Below are 21,574 nucleotides of genomic sequence, written 5' to 3'. Positions count from 1 at the left end.
AAAGTCAACACTGATTCAAGAGGCAAGGCTACAAAGTTATTCAGCTACCAACACAACTTTCAATAGAACACAGATATGATTTTCCATTGAAGTATAGACCTAGAGCATAATCTCCTTGGCATGTGAGACATGGCAGAATTATGAGATGAGTAAGTATTTGTGCAGACTGTTTGCTTGACACGTCATACTGTGATAGGAAGTCTTTCCCACTGTCTCCAATGGATTCTGTTGTGAGACAACAAAAACACACTTTGGTTGTCCTGCATGTAATGGACATGACTGGGAGACTTACACATTTAGGAGTGAGTGATTCACACAACAGTGACCCTGAGCAGGCACAGCCTGTGATGTGCTGCACACACAGAGGGGCATTCGGGCCTGTGTCGCACTGCGCAGATCCCTTGGCTGCACAATAAATACACTAAGCTCTCATAAGAATACCTTTTAGAATGGAACTGTTTTCTTGTAAGCAAATTTTATAATAGCTCAAAAGGCCAAAAGGGAGAGCTTCTCTCCATGGACTGGAACTGTACTGCTCTGTGCAGTGCACCGTGGAGAAATCCATTCAGGCCCTGTCCAATGCTGCACAAACGCAGGGCACCCAGCACCTGATGGGATGTAATTCACTTGCAACCTATATTCCTCTTCTTATTATGTCTAATTGAAGCAGTTACATTAGTAAGCCATTTGTTGTCAGGGCTCTCTTACTGAGATCTGGAAAGAGCTGTGCACAGTCTCTCCCCCTGACACGACCATGCTGAACAAGGAGTCCAAACTGAAACAATGAGACTGGTGGTTTGCGTAACAAAAAACCATACAAAATATGTTAGAATTTGCAGACAACTGCAATAATCTCATGTACCAAAAAAAAAAAAAAAGTTTGTTAAACAGGTTTTACCTTGAATTAATTTATTTATCAAATGCTTTTAGAAAAGTCACCTTAGAGAAATTTCACTGATTTCCTACTGGTTTTCAGAAAAACAAATCAACATAAAATCTGGATGTAAATACACAATATATAATGTATGCTGAAGTTATTGTATACATTTAAAGTATAGTTTGAACCGTAACGAAAAAAATCATAATCTTCGAAGAAATGATTCAGAACAGTTTTAAGCTGTCTCCTCATTAACAAACAGAAAAGCTTAACCTTACAAAAATATATTTCCTATATATGTTGAAAATTATTCCTTTAGCCTTTTTTATTTTTATTTTTATTTTTATCCTTCTTTGTTAATAGCATAGGAATTATTATACTAGTTGTTTTAGTTTTCCATTTCAGTAGTTTGGTATCTCTTAAAGTCCTTGGAGAGCAGCAGAGAATAGAAGAGTACAAACCCATTTGAGGTAGTTAACCAATATCCAGTTACAGATTTTTTTAAAGTGAAAATATTTCATATTGATCCCATGAAACATAACAATTCTAATATATGTTACTAATATATATTGATACACCCATCATTGTTGATGTTTAAAGTTAATTGGCTCTTAGCTTCAAGTGTGGTTTTCTTTTTTAAAGTCTGACAGCATCACACCTAAACTTCCACATCCCCCTCTCAAAGAGGACTTTATAGAAAAGGTGGGGAATCACTTATGTTGGCTTGAAGTTCAGATTGCATTTTCCCTTGGCTATACGGAATCATAGAATCACAGAATCAATCGTGTTGGAAAAGACCTCTGAGATCATCAAGTTCAGCCCTTGATCCAACACCGCCATGGTTGCTAGACCATGGCATTAAGTGCCACAAATCACTCCTGATTAATGGTTGTCTAAGCTCCCTGAGAAGTAGCTCCTCAACTACTGCAGTTTAAAGGCTAGCATTCTAAGGCAAACCAGCATTAATTTGTCTTCACATGTAAGAGGGTCACCTGCTGTAGGATAGGTAAAGAGGTAACTTATTAGTTGTCTATGACTTAATCAAGTCATTCTTGACTAATAGTTGTATAATCTCCTTCTTTACTTTTTTGTAATTATTCATTGCCAAGAAAGTTCTTACTTCTTAATAAATAATATGAACTAGTTAGGAAGAGTACTGGTAGGTTGTAACTAAAGTGAAATTTGTTAGATTCAGTAACATTGAGTTATATAAATTACAAATACACTACAACAGAGAATCTGTTGGAGATGAAAAGCTTTTACACAAATTCAGAGCTTCAGAAAAATATTCCTAATTTGAACAGTCCTGAAAAACTTTTTTGAAAACATGAGGTGGCAGTAAGTATTTAAATAGTCTTCTACCAGCTGTATTTTACACAAACAATTTTATACTTTTTACATGTTTGAAAACAATCATAATTTCCTTGCATAAACATGGAACTCTCTACAGCTACAAACAGAATTAGATTGTCAACATTAAATTCAATTTTTGCATTCTAACAAGTAAGATTTTTCAAAGGTTTTTTGCATCTGCATATGTTGGGTTTCAGCTACAATGTCACAAAATTAAAACACTGTCAGTTTTGTATAAGCAAAACAAGTTAAAATTGTAAACTAAGACATTTTGGATGAAGCATTAAGGTATATCAAAGGATATCTTCTATGGGCTACATGTAATATCATTACATCAAGAAAACTGTTTTCTCTCCATTAAAATTTTAATGTGCAGATATATAAACTACATTTATGCATTTTTCAGGAATTTATTTCCAGAAAACCAGGGATTTTTTTTTGTGAGAGTTTCTTCCCTTCTCACCTGGCAGACTCTAATGAAATGACTAAAGATGAAAATCTCATAGTCTACAGAAAATACTAAGTATGGCTACACACAAAACCTTGACTTCAGCAGCTGAGATTCCAAATCTAATCATGCAATGGACAATTTTTAAAAAGTTTATTTATTCGCTTTGCCTTAAACATCAAATACAATTTTATGTCTCATTTTTCAAGTATTAGCAACAAGCCTGTAGTGTGCTTTTCATAACTTCTATTACCTGAGTGCAATCTGTGTTTATTCTTTTCATTGAACTGGTAACATTAACCCATTAACACAGAGTTTGCTAGACAGAAGTACATATTTCTGATTCAAATTCCATCCCCTTCTTTTGCAGGAATATGGATAAAAAATATTCTTCCAACGCAATCTGCATACTTTATGAGGTTAACTAATCTTTTTGCTTACTCTTCTAAAATGACACATTTCTTAAATACTCTTCTTGTCCATCTTAAATACTTGGGAAAGTATCAGGACTGACAGCTAATATTTACCCATGCACACTGGGTAAATACCCTGCCTTTGGCTTTGTATGGTGCTTAAAGCCTAGATGATCTGCTGTGGAGTTCAACAGAAAATTATGCACCATGTGACCCTTTTACAGTACAACAAATACTAGTTCCTTTTAATATTCTCATTAAATATACACTTTCATACAAACTTGAGAAAGTTAGGTTATTTAGTATTTTGCTACAAGGTTTTAAGCACATAAAATTCTCAGAAATATTAAATACATATTAGATAATAAACATCTGATAAATTTTAAAATATGGGATTACTATTTACATGTAACTTCTATTTTGTCATATGTGAAAATTATTCGAGTAATTAAAATAATTAATCATGCAACTACCCATTTCTGCAATTCACAATCCCTTTCCAGCTCAAAATGGCACTATATTTTTTTAAATTTTGAATTCTCAAACTACAATATTAAAAAATAAACAAAAAATATTGTATGAGTTAAATACTCTTACACATGTGGTGGTGCATACCCTGTTTCCTGCCCCTGACTGCATTATGAGTTAATATGACTGGTGAAGGTATAGTTTTAGTGTACAGCACACATTTAATTGACAAATGACATACTGGAAATAATAATGTCCACATACAATAAAACCTTAAAGCACTTGTTAAGATTACTCTGCACAGAAAAATTTACTATCTCACTAAAACCCATCCTGCAATAGTATACACTACGTAAATTTACAGATAATTATGATTATCCCAGTGTGCTTTATCCTTAATTTATAACCAAATTATCAACATTTACTTTTTTAAATAGCCTAATACATAACAAGGAGTTACTCTTAAGCTTAATTGAATCACCATACATAAACCAATTTGGAGACTCTAAAATTCATAATTATTGGCAGATAGTCAGTACTTAGTTTCAAAATATGAGATATTTTCCAGGCTATATGACCCCCAAATATCTGTTTCAAAGTTTCAATTAAATTAATCAAATTAAGTTTATTTCAATTGAATAAATTCAGTTTCATAAAATGTCAAATGAAATTACTTCAAATATTTCAAATAACTTAATAAATAATATTAATAATGTAATAAACTTGAATAACTTAATAGTATTAACTTTAATAAGCTGAATAAAGTGTAACAGATTTTTTTTACATAAAACCTTGAAAAAATCTGCACTGTAAAAACAGGCACAAAAATTAAATTATTACCCAAATTAGCCTCTGATGTAAATTTTTTGTCTGCATAGCACAGAAAGCAGACAATAACTTAAATTAAAATTCTAAACTTTACCATGAAAGACACTGGTAAATATACACAGTCTTTATAGCACCGATGTGTCATAAGGTGCTAAAATTTACTTCCATTTTACAGGTGAAAAAAGCAAAACAATGAGACCAATTGTCTCATACTCTACATTTGTCTGCTCCCTTCCTAATCTCTAGACTAGTTCATTTTATAAAGATCAATCTCAAAAATTTTTTGTAAGTATGTCCTAGTTACCCTGCATTGTGTAGAAAACTAAAGTTCTATTCTAACACAATAAAATATTGTGTTGGAAGACTTTTTTAATAAATAAAATTCTTTTAATAGTATGTAAATAACATAATTAGACATTTAAATATAAAATTCTATTGATTTTCAGTTATTTTCTCATTGCAAGTTTTCAGTTCATTTCCTGCTCTTATATAAGCAATTATTTAATTGCTATTTACATGGTTCTGTTACCATTATGTTGAGTGATAAAGTTTATAGTGCCCAGTATTATTTCGAAGCATTTGCAAATCCAGTCAACAACTCACTTATTCATACACATTTACTGTTTGCTTAGTTATTTAAAGAATAGCAAAGACTATAAACTTATTTCAGACTTGGAAACTAGGATTTGGATTTCCTACAAATTAGAAATTTTTAATTTCAGCAGCCTGGAGTGTTCATGACCTACAAACCTTTATTTACTACCCTTCTCCAAGTATTAGTATGTGCTGGTGTTTGACCAATGAAAACTATTATAATAATCATCCATTCTGAAGTAAACATCCCGTTCTTTGGAGTTCCTTGTGGCCTATTTTCTAGCTGTTACTTACCTTATTTCCTCAAACCATATTCTAGAAAAATATATAATTATCCTTGAAGGAAAAGGCCCAAGTAGAAGCAGGGAGCTTTTCTCACTACTATTGCAAGGAAATAATGCTTGTTACATATGTCTCTGCCCCACACAGTCATGTACACCATACAGAGACAGGCTGTCATGAGAAAAACAAGTACCTTCTCTTGTTTTCAGTGGCTGCAAGAGATCTCCTTTGCAAAGTACACTTTTAATATTTTCATCTTCAGTTACTCCCATCTAGTCTCCCCAGCCTCTATACATACAAAATTACAGAAAATTAAAGCAGTGTTGATAAAATTGAGAAAACAAAGTATACTGATTAAATTAACACTGAGATCAGTAATACAGCTGCAAAAAAGTCCCCAAACAATGCTACAGGGTATACGAAAATGATTCCTGCTGGTTTTGATGATTCTCTTAAGTAGTCCTATTACTTACGGCAAATCTTCCAATCTGGAGGCCTCATGCCTTGGGTCCAGCAGATCATAACCACATTCATTGTAGATTTCTAAGTAGGAAACATGAGTTGTATACACTTTACTGCTGTCCTGGATAAGAAAAGGAAAAAAAATAATAGAAAAAAAGGAAGTGCTATAAAGAGAAGTCAGATTAGATAACAAATTTATTGCTACTGTTTTTATGTTAATTTCTCACTCTGTCTCTTTTTCTTTTCCTGGGTATGGTATACATTATCAATTTGTTATACTTTCATATTTTCTGTTATCATATATATAAAAGCTTAAGGAAAAAAAAAAAGAAAAAAACCCAATAAAACCCCCCAACTAAACCAGACACAGACACACACACACACATAAACCCCACTAAAACAAAAATCCCCCCCCAAAACTCCACCATGCCCATGAGTTTAGTCTGGGATTTTTAACTGATTCCTTATACCTAGAAAAGTCTGTGTACATTTAGAACATGGGAGCCTGCTTACAGAACAATGCAACATGACATTTTTCACATCTACACCAAGAAAAGAATGCTATTATAAAAAGGTAAACCCTCATATTATGGATAGAAAAACTATGCTTTAAAAAAAAACAACAAGCAAGGAACAACAAAAATAAGATTTACTCCATTTAGAAACATCAGATACATACTGCTTTTCACTCTCTTTATTATAACATTTAAACAGTGTATATGATGTCGCTGTTCTCTGCAATCACATTTTTTTTGGTATATTACATTGCCAAAATGTAATTTAACACAACTGGGTTTTGCAGATAGAACTTTCTTCTGCCCCAAACCTCAAAATAGTGGGCTATGATTTCCAAAATAAAATAAAAAAACCCAAAAACCAGTCACTTCTTTTCACAGACAGATGAAGCCACTGTGAAAGTACTCATATCACAGTAGAAGTTTAATAATCCAATCCACTGCTGTTGTTTTGCAAAATACTTCAAGATATAACTTTTCATTTTCATTGAATAGTTATTTCCTGTGGGTTTTTATTTTATTGATAATGACAGTTCACTATTTCAAGGGATATGACTTAAAAGATACACTACAGATGGATGGAAAAAATGAAGTAAGAAACTGTTCAAACAGGAAACTGTGGAAATATGAGAATTTCTAAATTAAAAGGAGATGTTATTAAAAACAAAGGGTTTGATTTGCTTCTCATTTAGGGCAAAAAGCTTTCTTTCCTTGGTTTCAAATTGCATTGTCTTTGTGCAACTCAGAGCTTCACAAGTCTTGTATTTTGTGTCCCTGATTTCACTGTCTCCTGTTTCATACTACTTAGGGTTAGAATGCAGATGTCTTGTCTACTATGTCAGCATCTTCCAAAGCACAGTTGTAGATATAAAGAAACACGTGAAAGATATGAAAAGAAAAGCAAGTGGAAAGATAAAACACCAAGAAGAGATTCTTTACGATGCACCAAGAAAGAAACACAATGATTTGGAGGCAGGAAAACAGAAATATCCTTATAAGCATAATCAGGAATAGCTTCTGATTCAAAACCCAGGGAAACTTTTTTATTTCTGTAGAAACTATGTGCTGAGAAGATGACAAATAAACTAGTTAGTTTTCATCTTATTTTGTTTTTATGACATAATTAGCATTAGAACAGAATGTTGGTGTGCTGACACTGTTCATTGCCGGCAATTGCACAATCAACCTGTTCACTTTTCACCACAAAAGTCCTCCATGGGGTCATGTGAATGCAGCAGAAGGTCTAAGGCAACATGATCACATGGGGTTTTATTTCATTTCCATTGCCACAATAGCAAGCTTTTGTGCACCTGCAACACTATGTGTACTTTTATGTGCCAAAGCCATACTTCCAAAGAGCCAAAGTAATTACTTACTGTAGTTAACCCTTACTGAGACAGGGCATGTTAATGTGACTGAGACATATACCTTATGAATATGAATTGGTACCCTGTATTACATGAATGACAGAGTATAAAAGTACAATGTAATGATTGATGTTGATGCCAAATAATATTTAAATTGGTTTAATTAAATAGCTTTGTTAAAATGTGAAGATTAATCTTTAACGAATCATAGGCCTGGTGGAGTAAATGAAGAGACAAAACATAAATTACACAAAACTACTCTCTTCACTTTTGCCTCCTACAGCTATATAAGCACCAAAATGATTGACTGTGTTCACTCATGTAAGTATTTCAGACACTAAAGGAAAATGAAATTTCTTGCAAACGTAATAAACATAATGAACAATCAATGTGCTTACTCTGGCACGTCCTTTCACTTATTCACTCTTTTCATTGCCTAGAATATCAAAATGAAATGCAATGCATACAATACAAAACCAAAGTGGAGCTGGTATAAGCGTTAAGAGAAGGATAACCAATTATGTAATCTGAATGTATGCTGCAGCAATCAAAAATAGCATGGCTCTTAAACCTACAAAAAAACCCCTCCATTGATGTCCATTTTTTTCAGTCTATTGCAATAAGCCAGGTAACCAAAACTATTACAAATGTATTCTTGCATACAGTATTGTGTCAAGTTAGATATTTTCTTTAGCATTAATTTTAGGGCTTCCTCAAAACAGAAACAGCCTCTTGCAATAGTTAAGTATCTGTAAACTGGACATTAAAAATAAACAGAAAACATATTCCATACCTTCTGCAGTTGATCAAAAATATAAGATAGAGTCCTGGGAATAATGCCTCGATCACTGTAACGTTCTGCTCCTCCTGTGATGGTAAAAGTTTTGCCACTGCCTGTCTGACCATATGCAAAGATAGTACCATTATATCCAGCCAAAACACTATACAATCAAGAAAAGAGAAGATAATTATTGAGTCAGAATGTATTTTTCACAGTCAACTTTGTATAGAACCAAAATACAATTAACAGCAATTCTTAATTATGTAGCAGCTGCCTTCGGTAATAAAGAATACAGTTCAAGATATGTATTCTAGAATCTATAGAATTTAAATTCTCTAGATCTGAAGGACTTTCTGAGGCCTTGACTCACCCCATCATTCAATATCATCATTAGTTGATCATACTTATTACTATTTACACTATCTTTTCATAGTGTTTTCTTTGGTTTATGATTTTTTTGCAAGGATGATATTTAGTCTCTTTAAAGTCTGCAGAGGTCAGGAATACACAACAGCTCAAGAATCTAGAAATATTTCACATGCGACTTCATTCAATGCAAACAGAGAAAACTATATTGTGGTTACAAACTCATGTAAGGATACAGTTATACAAAGGGTCATTTTTATTCTGAGAATACTACTAAACTATCAGACTGCTCTTGGATGAGGGTGTGCAGGAGAACCTGTGCTTAAATCAGTGTAGTAAAGTCTTCATTTACTGTGAAAACACACAAAACCTCATTGGTAATAGGAAAGTTTTCTGTTACAACTGTGATTGTACAAGAAGCTTCTGTGGAACAGCCATAACAGCTGTGCAATGACATAGCATGAAATGCCATTCAGACTCATCATGTTTTTCCACATCTCTTACTTGTATTTGCAGAAATGCCTAATAAAAGTCTAGTTCAAATATCTTTCTCTAATTCACCACACTTTCACCATTGACTTCCATCTGATTTCCACCAAAACAGTAGATAAGCTTAATAAACTTAAATTTTGTATTTGATTTACTGTGCTTAAGGACCTACTACTTCTGTTAAACAAAATGAAAAGCTACAATTTTTCTTGTGCATTTTGTTTATTGAAAAAGTGATAAATAAGCTAAGATTTTAATAAATAGAAAGAGGGCAAACAACCCTTGCATAAGAGGAAAAGCAACATATGTATAGATAGCTGCTGGTCTGGCGCCACAAGAGACACAATGATTCTCCAACTTACTCAAGTTTATTTAAAGGCCTGAGTAGTTGCCAATTTGCTTATTTTAATCCATTACAGTAGGATGTCAGAGACAAAAGCAGAAACATGTTGAAAAGAATTACAGCGAACATCTGTTCCCAAAAACCAAAATGCCCAGAGTTTATACAGATTTTAGACTCCAGATGTGAAAAATCAAAATAATTATTATTATAAAACACCTCATTTATCTACCTTAGTAATTTCTAGTGTCCACTGTCACAGTATCTGAATGCTGAAGACAGTAATGAGTAGTCAAAAGGTAGGGGGTATCAACAGAACTCAGAGACAGAAGATTCAAAACAAGCAAGGGGAAAGGATTCTTCATGAAGAACATAGTTAAGCTGCTCAACTCTTTGCCATGCCATGTTTTGGATATTAAAATTTCACACAAGCTTCAGCAGAGATTGGATTAAATCACAAGAAAAATTTTCTCTCAGGGCTACTAAACACTAGAAAACAGAAAGTCCATTAACTACAAATCATAGAATCATAGAATCAGCTGGGTTGGAAGGGACTTCCGAGATCATCAAGTCCAACCCTTGATCCATTACCACCGTGATTATAGACCATGGTACTAAGTGCCACATCCAGTCTCATCTTAAAAACCTCCAGGGATGGAGAACCCACCATTACCCTGGGCAGCCCATTCCAATGCCTGATTATTTTCTCTGTAAAGAATTTCTTCCTAACATCTGACCTAAACCTCCCCTGGCACAGCTTAAGACCATGCCCTCTTGTCTTACCAATAGTTGCCTGAGAGAAGAGACCAACCCCCACCTGGCTACAACCTCCTTTCAGGAAGTTGTAGAGAGTGATGAGGTCTCCCCTGAGCCTCCTCTTCTTCAGGCTAAACAACCCCAGCTCCCTCAGCCTCTCCTCATAGGACTTGTGTTTGAGTCCCTTCACCAGCCTTGTTGTTCTTCTCTGGACCTGCTCCAGCACCTCAATATCCTTCCTGAACTGAGGGGCCCAGAACTGGACACAGTATTCCAGGTGTGGCCTCACCAGTGCTGAGTACAGGGGAAGAATCACTTCCCTGGACCTGCTGGTCACACTGTTCCTGATCCAGGCCAGGATGCCATTGGCCTTCTTGGCCACCTGGGCACACTGCTGGCTCATGTTCAGCTTCCTGTCAATCCAAACTCCCAGGTCCCTTTCTGCGTCGCTGCTCTCCAGCCTCTCTGTCCCTGATGACTAAAGACTAACAGGATACATGGGGAAGCATGGCAGTAAGACAGTTAAAAAAATAAATCCTTAGAGTCCAGAGGAAAAAAAAAGAGTTAATAAGAAATGGTCATTACATATAAGGACTTAGTCAATAACACTGAGGAAGAATAAGATATTCTGTAGCACTGTAGCTGCAACTATGATACTCCAGAAGTGTAAGAAAAAAACCAGGTATTTAGAGAGAGGAAGCATCTTGTATTAAACTCAACAATAACTGGGAAAAAACAAGACGGGGCTCAGGGCTTCAGTGGATTATTGGGCTTTTTTTGGCGACATTAGAAAAACCCTGCCTCTTCCCTTACAATCTTGCTAAGTAGAAGCTATTAGTACAACTTTGTATCAATTATCAGGCATAGGACAATTCTTTCTAGTATGGACTCATATGAATGTAAAGGAGAGTAACACAATGCAGATTTTCCCCTCAAATTTTCTTACTCGCTTATCAATTAACTTGCATGTTCTAACTTACTCCTAATTAGTAGTGATTTAAAAACATGCACAGTAAGATACATGCTTTTCATTTGAAAATTCATTTTGGACCCCTATTTAAATGAATGGTTGTTACAGAGTTATGTACTGACATTTTCAGTCGCTCCAATGCCTTGTCTCATGCACCTAAATATAGGGTGTGATACAGAAGTATAACTCATGGAAGCAATTCCACTTAAATTGATAGATATGTTATGTTTACAACTGTCTAACACTCCTCAAGTGAGAAATTCCTCAAGTGAGAGCTAGACAATTTATGGGTCGTTACTACAGTCTAAAATATCATTCAGTACTTTGTCCTTGGGTATCCGAGACAATACAAATAGTGGTATAAAGCCCAGTGACAGTAGACAGAGGCTGAAAGCAGACTGAGGTTGTTTTATTGTGGTTGGTTTTTCTGACTACATTTTGTTTTAATTTCCACTGAAGATCATTTGTTCTATTTAAAGTTTATGGACACAGAACTTTTCATTTGCTTCTGTGCTCATTGCTAATGAGACTTCAGGGAGGCTTTTGCCTAAGTACAACGAAGAACTCTGCTTCCTCTGCTGCTGCACTGGTTTTGCTGAATCAAATAGAACAGTTACCACCAAAATTTGCAAAAAAGAAAAGAAACTCTCCTCCTTGGGTTCTGTCTCCCGTTTTGGGCTCCCCAGTAGATGAAAAATGCTCTAAAGAAACTGGACTGAGCCTGATAGAACCAATTTAGTTCAGGCTGCAGCACATCACACACAAGGGGAAGTCAAGGGAACTGTTTCCTATCAACCCAGAGAAGAGAAAGCCATACATGTACCTAATTATCACCTTATGCAATGGATTGTTACACAGATGGACTCAAACTCTTCCCAGAGACTTACAGTGGTAGAACACCAAGCAGTGGTCACAAGTTGCAAGAGAAGAAACTTCAAATGGGTATAATGAAAATATTGCTCACAGTAAAAGTAATTAAGCCCTGGAACAGGTGCCTAGATGGATTGGGGGATCTCCATCTTTGGAAATTTTTGAAGCTCTACTGGACAAGGGCCCAAGAAACGTGATCTAACAAAACCTGCTTTGCTCAGGAGGTTGGACCAGATGACCTCCAGAGATTCCTTCTCACCTAATTAGTCTAATTTGTTGAAAAAGTTGAGAGTTTTTTACTAAATTTATAATACGAATAAATAAAACAACAACAAAACCCCCTTATTAAGGACTAAATTCTGTAAATGTTTATATATAGGTAAGAGAAAATCCTGGGAACCAGAAACAACTTTCAACTTTAAAATGTAATTATTTTGATTTTGTTAGTTTATTTCAGCTTCATATTATTATTTTAATTTGATTTATGCCATCTTCATTTTAAATGAGTAGTAACAAAAAGGCACATGATTGAAAAAAATATTCAAATATTAAAAAATTAAAATACTAGACTGAAGAAAAAAAGTAGAAAACACCTGTAGTTTGATCTTGGGACACTGATAGCCCTCTCCTCATCTCAGTTCTTGCAGACCTGAAATATTCTACCAGTGTCCCTCACTTTCATTCTTATATATATATATAAAATATATATATAAAAAATATATATATATATAAAAATAATATATATATATATTAAAAAATCAACACAGTCCTCACAAAACCTTCCTCCAGAAATTATAATGAAGATAAAAGAAAGGAAGGAGTTAATTTGCAGCATCTGGAAAACAAGTTTTCAGGGAGAATTTTTCTTCAGAGACTCAGTTTTTAGGTATCTTCTATCATTTGATGCTCAGACTAAAGTTTCTTTTAATTAAAATAAACAAATTATCTCAGTATGACATTTTTTCTTTATGTCTTTGCCAGATTTGTGGAACAAATCTAAATTGGTAATGTCTCATCTTTAAAAAACAAAGCCAATGTAACTGTTTTTGAGACCTTAGTGCAGGCAAGTTTCCTTAGAAATTTCAAAAGAGCTTTCCTAAGAAAAAAGAAAAGTACTATAATTTCCTATTTTAACTAAGATCTCTAAATATATTTAGAATTCCACCACAACCACCATAAACAGACAAGTGGCACAAAGATACTCTGAATCAAAGCTGTCAAACTGTAACTTATAACAAACAGCCTTCTTGAACAATTCTAAGCTGTGCAATTTAAGTCAAAACAAACACAAGCAACTAGTAGTCATTTTAAATGAAACATCAATGATGCTTTTCACTTTTTATTGCCTCATAATTGTACTCACTTCCAGAAAGAACTGCTAGCATTACTATCCAATTTCTCAGTTGAGGGGAAATTTGAAGCCAGATTTGTTTCCAGCTGACATCCAAAAAAATAAGTGTCCTTTTATTATACATAGATTCTACAGGTCTTTTGTGGTGCAGATGAGCCAAACCACTACTTCCAATACTGTGTGACAAATATATCCAGGGACAAAATGGAATAAACCAGAACCTGAGGCAATGGGAGCATTGTCCTGGAGGCTCTCAGATCTTTCAAAAGAACATAGGTGATTGTCACTGGGTTTATAAACAGCTGAGGTATTTCTCATTTTCATGAGACATATGAAGAGAATGTATTTTCAAATGTTATTCTTTAATAAATCAAGACATCTAATACCAGAATATTGGCCATATTAGAACTGAAAACTAATTCAAAGCAGTTAATATTTTTTACTTAATTTCTGATTGCATTAATAATCATAACACTAGCATTTGAAACATCTTAAGAGTAGCCTTATTCTGTTGCTAACACAATACTTAATCATTAGCAGACTGTAAAAGTAGGATGTTATTTATTTTCTCTATTTCTGATAGAATAACAGAATTAGTGCTGCTTCTTAAACATCAAGTTGACTCCGCACAAACGAATTACCAAGAATATATATTTAAAATAAAAAGGAAAAGAGGAAGGCACAACCAAACGATAAAAAGAAACCATGCAAGAGATGACTCAAGGATTCAAAAAAAGTAATAAAAAAGTTCAAGCAAATCACATGCTTATAATAGTTTGCAGAGGCAGGGACTTTTGACTGAAGAAGCAAATTAAACAAACTAATGTCTGGTGCCTCTGAAACCACAGGCAAGATGACAATGTAACTGGACTTAAAGAAGGAAAAGTAGTGGCCCAGCATCAAAGAAAGCATATTTAAAAAGGGGGTGAGGGGAAGACAAGAAAGCTGTATCGAAGTTCCATCCAAGAACAAACTAGAAAGATTTTAGAATCCTGAGCATTGCATTGCTGGTTTTAGTTTAAACAATGCCCAAGAATTTTTTTTTCTGAACATTCAAGTCTGTAACTGAATTTTCTCAGGACTGTAAGTATGCATGGCAAAGAGCCTTAAAATGTTACTGAAGTATTTCATTGATACTTTCCCACTACTTCTTTTCCCTGGCAATACACACACAAAAACTGTTCCCTTAGTAAAGGGACTCCAAAACCAGAAATGTATTTTCAACAGCTTTTTCATGCAGGAGAATGTTGACTTTGAAAGAAACAAATAATGAAGAACATTTTGCCATGAAAAACTGTGGTCTCTCAGAGAAATAGGGTAATTCTTATTGTCCCACGATGGAAAGGAAAATCAAGTCATTAACTATAGAGTGAAATAACTTTTAGGCCCAGTTCAGGACTCCATTAACCAGGGAACCTCATGACTATAAATATATTTTGAAATACATATTTTTGCCTAAAAAATCGTAAAAAATTAAGGAGGTGAATGAGAAACATGAACGTACTTCAGTTATTACCTACTCTATCACAAAAACACAAGTAAAATTACCCTTCAGTATTATCACTAACAACACAAACATGAACAAGAATACAAGCTTTAGCACATTATAACACTAAGACAAAATCTTGATTTCATTAAGAATGAATTTATAAATCAATTTTAGCATTAAAGATAAAGATTTGGCTATTTGGAGATAACTGTATGCCTAAACAACACTGATTTTAATAGTATTTAAATACTTTTAAATACTTAAAAATATCTAAACCCCAAAACTAAAGCCTACATAATGGAGAAAATTAATATATAACAGTCTTGTATCAGCCAAGGAAATAAAGGAAAAGAATACCACTTCTTGTTTATTAGAGCACTGTATAGATGAATTATTCGACTGAAAAATCTTTCCACATTCTAGCAAAACACTCCAAAGGGAAAAAAATTAGCCAGTCTGTTGCTAGTCAATTTTGATACCCCAAGCTTTTGTTGAGGATAATTAAATCCATAGTATGTAACAACAAGATTTTTAACCCTTCTCTTTCCAAACTCAAATAAGATAAAGACTTTTTTCTCCCTGCAGTCACCACTGAACCCAGAAATATTTAAAGTTAAGTGTATGAGCTAATCTGAAGCTACATGTCACGATGTCAGATAAGCAAATAAATCTTTTCTGGGTGAGAAAATATTATAACAAATATTATTTTTAAGTCTATTTTAACTTATTCTAATGAAGTTTCAAATTCACTGGCTCTTCATTTTCACTGTCAATTACTCTTCTGCTTTATGTTGGACTTCAAAGAAGAAAATAGGCAAAAAAATAAAATTAAACTATAAAGAGATAGATATATTTTTCTTCCAAATAACAACTTGAGAAAGGCTTAGTGTCCAGCTGAGGATGTCTGTTTTCCTACAGTCCTAAACACAGGACAGTGCAATAGATGCAAGGAATAACTTGCAGAATCATAGCTTAGACAAACTCCAGACAATGAATGAGAAAGAAGTTGGCATCTAAAGTAATACTTCCCAACTCCCTACAAGTTTGGATTCTCAGCAGTAAGTTTGATAAGCAAACATTATGCAGAAATTCTGCTTCCTGCAGCATGGTATTTTCTCCCCCACTAAACCCAGTACAAACCAGCAATTCAGACAATAAATTGAGCAAAGAGAATAGCATATTGGGAAATCCACCTGTTTTGGAGTGGCATTCAATCCACACAATGAGTGCAGAGAGCTTCATCAGTCTTAAATGCCTGCCTTTGCAAACTGTGAAATATGAATAGTGCTTGATTATTAAATGGAGGTGAAAAACAAAAACAGGACCAAAAGCACTGCCTTACATGTCAAGACAAAACTAACAGGGCAAAATTTAGGAATATCTCCACAGGTATTAATGAGCATCCCTAACTTAATGAAAACTAAACAGGGGGATAAGATTTTCATTAGATTTACCTCTTCATGAAACAATATAGGGAATACTTTTCTAAGGCAATGAAGTGAGTTTATACTGCAGACAAAAAAAAGAATCAGATGTGGATTTCTATGGCTATACAACATAAGAGGTAACAGCAGCAGTGCTATTTCAGTAGTCAAAAATGGAACCCTTGCATACATAAAATTCTCAGGGGATTGTATATCTCCTAGATTCAGATATGTTAGTATTTAGAAAATTAAAATATCAATATACACAACGAGACAAAAACTTGGCAGCTCTCCTCTGAGAAATACAAAAAAAGCAAAAGTAGTATCATCCTGATTACTTGCAAGATCAAAACGTACCATTCTGCTACTGGTTTGGCAATGCTGTCAAAAATCACATCTTGTTTTGCTTCTTGATCAAAAATTTTCTGAAATCTGAAAATATTAAGCAAATAAAAATTTCTTAGAATGCTAAAACACTACTTGATTCATACATTTTTGTTTGTGTTTGTAATAGTCAATGTTTACATCATTAGGCTTACATAACTTAGTACAATGTTTTCCCTGTAGTCTTAACCACAGCTTGCTGTTGTGCTATTGTACATAAATAGGCTGTACACAGAGCTGCTTTGACAAGATCTGTACAATAAAATCCTCTGATAAAATGATGTGGCTTAGAAAAAACTAAACCGTATTTTAAATCTATCAAGAGAATCAGTGTTTGTAACTGGCACCACACTGAATCCTGGATAAATAGATTACACTATAACCAAATACAGCATCCCACCAGTACAGCAAGGCTCACATTTTTTCATAGTTATTTCCTTCACTCTGCTGTACTATTACTATAGGTCACAAGGAGATATATAATTCAATATGTTTTGTCACTTTTTATATAAAATATCTGAAGTTGCCTTATAGAATCAAAATTCTGGAGATTGGAAGGGACCATCTGCTCCAAACCCCCTGCTCAAAGGAGAGTCAGATAGAACAGGGGTCCGTTGAGTATCTCCACATATGGGGGCTCCACAGCCTTTCTGGGCAACCTGTTTCAATATCTGATCACCTCACAGTGGGGTCCCCAGCACAGAAAGGACATCAACCTTTTGGAGACAGTCCAGAAGAGGGCCACCAAGATGATTAGAGGGATGGAGCATCTCTCCTATGAAGAAAGGTTAAGAGAATTGGGATTGTTCAGCCTGGAGAAGAGAAGGTTTTGGGGTAACCTGATTGTGGCCTTCCAGTACCAAAAGGGAGCTTACAAGGAAAATGGAGAGAAACTTTTTACAAGGGCATGTAGTGACAGGACAAGGGGGAATGGCTTCAAACTCAGAGTAGGTTTAGATTAGACATTAGGAAGAAATTTTTTACTGAGGCACTGGAACAGGTTGCCCAGAGAAGCTGTGGATGCTCCATACCTGGGAGTGTTCAAGGCCAGGTTGCATGGAGCTTTGAGCAACCTGGCCTACTGGAAGGCTTCCTGTCCATGGCAGGGGGTGTTGAAACTAGATGATATTTAAGGTCCTTTCCAATTCAAACCATTCTATGATTCTGTATTTCTGTATTTCCTGTACTTCAATCTGTGTCCATTAACTCTTGTCCTGTCCGTGGGCACCACTGAGATGCCTTTGCATCATTTGCTGTTCATATGGATGGACCGTTCCTGAGCTTGGAGGAGGTGATCCTTGAAAATCAGCCAGTTCTCCAGGACTTCTCTCCAAGGCTGTGTCTCATAGAATTCTTTCAATCAGGTCTGTGAACAGGCTGAAATTTGCATTTATGACATCCAGGGTTGTGATCCTACTTTCTGCCTTGCTCCCTGAGCAAGTATCCTGAATTTCACTAGCTCATGGCCACTGCATCCGAGGCTACCCCCAGGTTTAATATCCCTCATCAGTTCCTCCATGCTTGCAAATACATGGTGCAGCAGAGTTTTTCCCCTCATTGGCTTTTTGATGGTATGTTAGGAAGTTGTGATCCATATATTCCAGAAACCTCCTGGACTGCTGGTGTCTGGCTGAGTCGTTCCCCCTGCTTGGAAATGTACACTCACATAGAACTTCCCAGGGTATGTAGAAAAGCATTGCAGACACTGGGTATACGGGAAGGCACCACGCTGACCCAGGCAATTTGTACAGTATCGCAGACAAATGCAATACACAAAACATAAATGCATACATTCTATCCTGCTAATGCTTAATCAGCCCAGATTGTGTTTGGTTCCCATACAAGAGAGTAAAAACAAAAGAGAATAATCTTTGATGTGACCAGGATAAATAGACTGCAAGAAAGAATGAGTTTCATGGAGGAAAAATTACTCCACAGAATTATTTTTGCATTGTCTTATGGGTAATAAGACATGGTGTTTTTCAAAATCCACCTCTACAGACTTACTAATAAATTATAAAGTCAGAAAAAAATATCAGCATTCATTAAGTCAGGCTTGGCCATCTGCAACCTAGCCTAATGTTGCATATTAATCTATTTGGAGAGGGCAGCTCCTCTCTTCTCAAGCAAATTTCCTTAGCTGATGTAAAATGACATCAGTCTGAAGTGCAGATGTTTATCTAGGGCTCTCTTTTTTAACAGCATAGAGCAACAAATCGACTTGTTCATTATTACAAAAAAATAAAGAATATTCTACTTGGAAAAAGACAGCCTTGCCCTCATCATTAGCAGTGATTATATATCTAGCTTTATTTATCATCAAAATTATAAAATGTTGCCTCAAAGTTTTCTGCTGAAGTGATGAAAATATTTGATTGATATTGCTGGTAGAGACCTTAAGTTCCTAATAAACATTTACATTCTATAACCAAGGTTTTGTTTCTTTCAACTACTTCTGTTTTTCTATATCTTGTTTTGGTAATGTCTGAAACGCAGTTACCTAAACAGAGCGTTCTACATCAAGACAACTTTTAGCTAGCCTACGACAATTAATTAGATCACAAGAGCACACACAGCCCTGCATTCACTCGTCATACACAAATTCAAAACAATTGGTAAAAAGGGAAGAATTGATAAATGAAAATGCAACCTTTGAGACGAGACTTAGAAACGTATAATGACTTGTAGTGGACAGACAACTTTACCCAATGCTATCAAACTCGTGGTGAAGAGCATATGCTGAAGTACTCCTCTTGTTAGGGAGCTGTATAAAAATAAACCTACCTATACCAAAACTTAAGATTGGACTTTTCCTGATTCTGTACATCTGTATCACTACGCATAGAGATAGCAATCACTAAAGGCAGAAGAAGCAAAGATAATGCTTTTACTCACTTGAACTTGTAGGTCTCTCGTTTATTATTGACGAACCCATCTGCTAAGTCACGTGGCACAGTAATCTCCAGACTGGAGAGAAGATCCCCCTCATCATCCACTGAATAACTCTAATAAGCATGGATATGAATTCACAGCATAATTTCACCAATAGAACAGCATAGCCCTTAGACATAACACTTATGTAAGTTTAGCACCTGTAACTGCCTCAAGAAAAAATTTGTACAAATTTCACTAAATATTTGACCAGATCCTCCTTTGGTTATTATACAACAAAGCCAGCATATACCAACATTATTCTGTCACCATGTAAACACTACAACAATACTTGAAACAAAAGTGTAGCCTGACATACTTGCTTACTAAACCAATATCCGTGGTGTTGTGAAAAACAAAGCACAGCCCCAAGTGCAAACCTCTCCCAAAAAACCCTGGAAGAATACATTAGGAAGGGCCACGACAAAATGAGTTGAGCTGGTTTAAAACCAGAAGACAAATGAGAGACCTAAATGCACGGTTTCTGAGGAACACTTTCATTATCTTTATTATTCCTTGCAAGTACAGCTATACCCTGGGAGCTACACGTTCCCCTCCCATGGTCAGAACGGTGCTGAACTGCATAAACCCGGTGACCAGTGTCAAGTGTTTTCCTGCGGAGCTTTTCTCTAACAAACTAGGCTGGAAAGAAAGTTCCTCGCCCCTTCTCCCAGCAGTTACAGCCTAAGCGCTACTTCGTGATTTTAGGAACTTCTTAAGGCTTCGCAGCGCAGGACGGGGCTGTTGCTTTCCCCGCTCCCGTACCCACCCCTCCGCCCTCACCAGCCGGCCGAGCTCCTTGCAGGGAGGGGGGCCCGCTCCCTGCCCGCTCCCGGGGGGACGCGGGCCCCCGGGACGGCCCTCGGCTCTCCCCAGCAGCCCCACTCCACCCCTGGCAGCACAGCGGCACAGCTCCCCGGCCTACCCCCGCCTGCTGCCGCCTGCCCAGCGGCTTCACCCGCGCGTACACCCGGATAGTTTCCTTCACCATCGCTGCCCGCCGAGCCCCTGGCAACGGCGGCGCGGCACGGTGACCGGGCACCGTGACCCGGCACTGTAACCCGGCACTGTAACCCGGCACGGTCACCGAGCGCGGTAACCCCGCACGCTCCGCCACCGGCAGCGATGGGAGGCGGCCCCGAGCCACCTCACGCCCTCGGGTGGCCTTGGAGGGGCTTGGAGAAGGGAGGAGCCGGACTCCACCTGCGAGGGATGACTGCCTGCCTGGCCCTTAATGGCAATTCCCCGCCAGCGGTGCTCCCCGAGGCCGCAGTGTCACGGCTGGGAGGACAGGGAGCCTGTACACACTGCCCATCCCAGAGGTGCGGGGTTGGTGTGGCGTGTGGAGCGCTCCGTGGGCATGCCAGGAATTCCCCGCCTGAGCTGTTGTGCCATACCTGTGTGTCCGCACGGCTCTGCTCGGGCTCGGCTCATCCGTGTAAGGCTCAAGGGAAGTCTCTTGTTATGTGGTTGAAACACCATAAAGGGAAATTGAAGCAAAATACCTAGATTACAGGCAATGAAGGCATCGAGTCCTTAATTCTAGTATAAAAAGGGTTGGGGGAAAACTGCTAGTGGGAAATAAAGGGTGTCGTCTTGTTACAAGAGCTAAAACAGAGCAGTAACAACAGGACCCCATTACTCTGTGAAGTGGTTACTGAAGAGTCAACATGATAGTATTTTGGCGTTCGTTTTGGTGAGACATAGTGGTAGAGATCAGATTACAAGTGATTACAAGTAAACTAATTTAATTTAAGTGGAAAATCAGGGACATGATTACGGAGGAGGATAGAAATTTCTTCTACTCGGATATGGT

At 36.4% G+C, this 21,574-nt stretch overlaps 1 protein-coding gene across 1 annotated transcript in view; it reads right to left on the bottom strand.

The window, feature by feature from the left end:
- The window catches only part of KIF6 (kinesin family member 6), a 154,761-nt gene extending 133,973 nt beyond the window's left edge, over positions 1-20,788 (bottom strand). Inside the window, exons 1-5 of the mRNA XM_029965038.1 lie at positions 20,684-20,788; positions 19,723-19,832; positions 16,801-16,875; positions 8,401-8,548; positions 5,737-5,846 (exon numbers count right to left, since the gene is read on the bottom strand). Of these exons, the coding sequence (XP_029820898.1) occupies positions 5,737-5,846; positions 8,401-8,548; positions 16,801-16,875; positions 19,723-19,832; positions 20,684-20,749 (509 nt within the window). The 5' untranslated portion in view covers positions 20,750-20,788. The remainder of the gene's footprint in view (positions 1-5,736; positions 5,847-8,400; positions 8,549-16,800; positions 16,876-19,722; positions 19,833-20,683) is intronic.
- Between the last annotated feature and the right edge of the window lie 786 nt (positions 20,789-21,574).

The sequence above is a fragment of the Manacus vitellinus genome, unplaced genomic scaffold, assembly GCF_001715985.3.
Source record: "Manacus vitellinus isolate BGI_N305 unplaced genomic scaffold, ASM171598v3 scaffold_8_pilon, whole genome shotgun sequence".
Taxonomy (NCBI): domain Eukaryota; kingdom Metazoa; phylum Chordata; class Aves; order Passeriformes; family Pipridae; genus Manacus; species Manacus vitellinus.
The sequence above is the reverse complement of the archived record's forward strand: the minus strand, read 5'-3'. Positions and strand labels throughout refer to the sequence as shown.